Source organism: Alexandromys fortis, unplaced genomic scaffold, assembly GCF_014885135.2.
Source record: "Alexandromys fortis isolate MF-2015 unplaced genomic scaffold, M_Fortis_MF-2015_v1.1 scaffold_1457, whole genome shotgun sequence".
NCBI classification, from domain to species: domain Eukaryota; kingdom Metazoa; phylum Chordata; class Mammalia; order Rodentia; family Cricetidae; genus Alexandromys; species Alexandromys fortis.
In genome coordinates, this window is record NW_026069327.1 from 4,939 (window position 1) to 8,163 (window position 3,225).

At 41.7% G+C, this 3,225-nt stretch overlaps 1 protein-coding gene across 1 annotated transcript; it reads left to right on the plus strand.

Annotated features, from left to right (window-relative positions):
* Window positions 1-384: 384 nt before the first annotated feature.
* LOC126496166 (N-acetyltransferase ESCO2-like) lies at window positions 385-2,990 on the plus strand (the record flags this gene model as incomplete). Its single annotated transcript, XM_050133721.1, has 3 exons — window positions 385-546; window positions 2,293-2,382; window positions 2,850-2,990. Coding segments are annotated over exons 1-3 (393 nt in total), but the record flags the coding sequence as incomplete, so codon positions are not given.
* Between the last annotated feature and the right edge of the window lie 235 nt (window positions 2,991-3,225).

The window sequence follows — 3,225 nt, forward strand, 5'->3', positions numbered from 1 at the left end:
AATTCTTGATGCAGAACATTTTAGTATTTAAGAATAAAGAATTTAACACTCTAAATGACTCAAGACAAAGCAATGATTAATACAGAAGTCTGAGAATGTTGTTCCTTCTCTTTGAAATGAGGCTTTTGCTTTTTCTTGCTCTTTCATGTCCTTCCTAAAGAAAGTCCACTGTGGGCCTGCAGAGATGGCTCAGTAAAGAGTACTGACTGTTCTTCCAAAGGACCTGGGTTCAAATCCCAGCACCCACATGGCAGCTCACAACTGTCTGTAACTCCAAGATCTGACACCTTCACACAGACATACACGCAGGCAAAACACCAATGCACATAAAATGATAAAAATAATTTAAAAAAAGATCCATTGTTCACCCACTTCTTGGGGTTTATGCTTTTGTTTGTTTGCTTGTTCTTCAAGGACGCGGGTCAGAAACATTTTGGGATGACGATATGTAAGTCTTGCGGCATGATCTATACTGCTTCCAACCCTGAAGACGAAATGCAGCATCTCCAGCATCACCACAGGTTTCTGGAGGGAATTAAATATGTGGTGAGTCGAGAAGGCTTTCGGTTTGTTCTACGGGTAAAACTGTATGGAAGGCAGTTTGTGCCATTGTTGGGAAATCTATATATCCATAAATATTTCACTACTTGCAGCAGAGGTTAGTCAGGCATCTTAGCTCCCACCTGTGATCCCTGAATTTGGGAAGAGGTTGAGACAGGAGAATCGTGAGGTTGGGGTCACCACACCTGCAGAACTGTCTGGAAGTGTTGCAGCATTAGGAAGGTTGAGGGGAAGAGTAGTTGCTGCACCAGGTGTGACTACATAGGAGCCTAGAACCCCAGGGCTGTAGGGAGTGTGGGAAAGGATTTCTGGGTTACAGATTCAGGGAGGAAGAGAATGAAAGAGCAGGGCACATAATATCCTCTTCTGACTGGCACATACACAACCCTAAGAAATAAAAATAACTGATGATATTAAAAAGTTAGCTTTGTTTGTTATCCTTCAGTGCCAGGCATCGAGGACGGCCCTTGCATACACTAAGCACATATGACGGAAGCTGTAACTAAGCCTGGTAGGTTGTAAGTAAAGCTGCTTCAGATTCCACAGTCCCGGTATAGTGGATTAGGTAAACCCTGCACTCTGCGGGATATTGAATTAGAGTGGTAAAACAATGAACATGTACTCTTTTCACATATGGGGCAAAAGTATAAGGACATCGCCAGTGCATGTTTGTCACACGCATGGAGAAGGTTCACCGACAGAAACCATGGGAGCAGAGAAATAACTTAGCACAATCAGTAGGCTTTTGAGGACTGTATCCCTGTAAGGGTTAAACACTGAGAGGGACGTGGGCAGAAACACTAAAGGAGATTTGAATACATGAATGAGAGTTTCCACATTCCTTTGTGTAAAACCAATTACTTTTCTCTCTACTGTGACAAAATATTTGATAGGAATTAATTTAAACAGGGAAGGGTTTTTATGGATTATAGTTGAAGGGAATTATCCCACCATCATGAAGACATAGCTTCTGGCATGGTAGCAGGAGCAGGAGGCCATCTGGTAACATTGTTATCTATGTTCAGGAAGCAGAGAGTGAACAGGAAATGGAACCCAACTAGAAAAGTACCCCCAGTAGCCCACTTTCTTCTCCATCTAAACTCCATCTCCCAAAGGTTTTATAACCTCAAACAGTGCTATCAGCAGGGTACAAGTATTCAAGTGCAATATAGGATCAGGCCTGTGCTGAGTTGCTGAAAGGTAGGGAACATTTGGGTCTCAGAATTACCTGGGTTTATCTCTCTCTAGTCCATTTGTATCCTCTCTTTGTGATCTTTCACTTCCTGGGACTTAGCTTGCTGCCTCCCCCCTCCTCCTACTCAAAATTTAGCAGATCTTACTCAGGTCCAGTGAGTTCAGGATTGCAGTTGCTGCATCATGCCCACAAGATGGCGCTTCGCAGCCCTGCTGCCTGTCTTCTGGCTCTATTTTCTCTCTTCTGTGATGTTCTCTGAGTCTTAGAAGGAATGGAATAAATGTCATGTTAGGGCTAAAAGCTTGTTTTCAGCACTTTGAACAGCCATGAGTATTTTCTGCCACTCACCACAGAGAGAATTGTCTCTGATTAAGGCTAAGCACCCTTTGTCTACACTGTGAGTGGTCAAGGCCAGAATCTCCATCTTGCCTTTCCTGTCACTCATTGTTCCACCGTGACCAGTCTTCTCCACACCAAAGTATTTTATGTGTTTGTTTACAAATTAATAATTTTTTTCTCTTTCCCCACTTCGGCAGGGCTGGAAAAGAGAGCGGGTAGTAGCACAGTTTTGGGATGGGAAGATTGTGTTGGTCCTGCCACAGGATCCAAGTTATGCAATCAAAAAGGTATGGGATTATTTTTCTCCCTCTCTCCTCACTCAAACCCACCATAGTGAAGTGTGAATGGTTTGCCAACTGCCTTCCTTGTTGCATAGGCCTAGGCGTTCGCAGTTCATAGTGGCTCATACAGTGTCCAGGTCGGGTGTGTTAGTTCTCAGTTGGTGCTGCTTCTGTTTCTGAGTTGAATGTTGCCAACTGGAATAATAAATAAAGCTAAAAGTCTGCCTGGCCTCTGCCCTCTCTCCTAGGATTCTGAGTGTTTGTTAAGTGTTCTTTTAAGTGGTTTCTTAAGCACTTTTTCCCAAGTACCAGGTGTGTGCATTGATTCTGAAACAAGTTTGAATGTATATAAATTAAAGAAATAGAAATAAAAGAAGCAAAATGATGGGGATCGTGTTTGTGAGAGTATACACAAATTTAGTTTCGTTGTGATTTTTAAGACAAATTCACCTTCTGCTCTTTACCATTGTTAGGTAGAAGATGTCCAAGAGCTTGTGGATCTGGAATTGGGCTTCCATCAGGTTGTTCCCATGTGTCCAAACAAAACCAAAACTTTCCTCTTCATTGATGAAAAGAAAGTAGTGGGCTGTTTAATAGCAGAGCCCATCAAACAGGTACGCTGCATGTCTTGTTGGTTACTAAAATAATTTACACGGTACTTAGTATTTTGTCTTAAGCAGAATAAGTCTATTGTTTTCATGTAGCTATTTTCCTACCTGGGAGTATAAAAATTAGCGATTTTTATATAAGAATCTATAGACCTACGTTATTACATAGCAGCTTAGTGGATGTATTTAGCAAAATCATTGCTTATTCCTCACTTAGAATGTTTTTTTTTGTTTTGTTTTG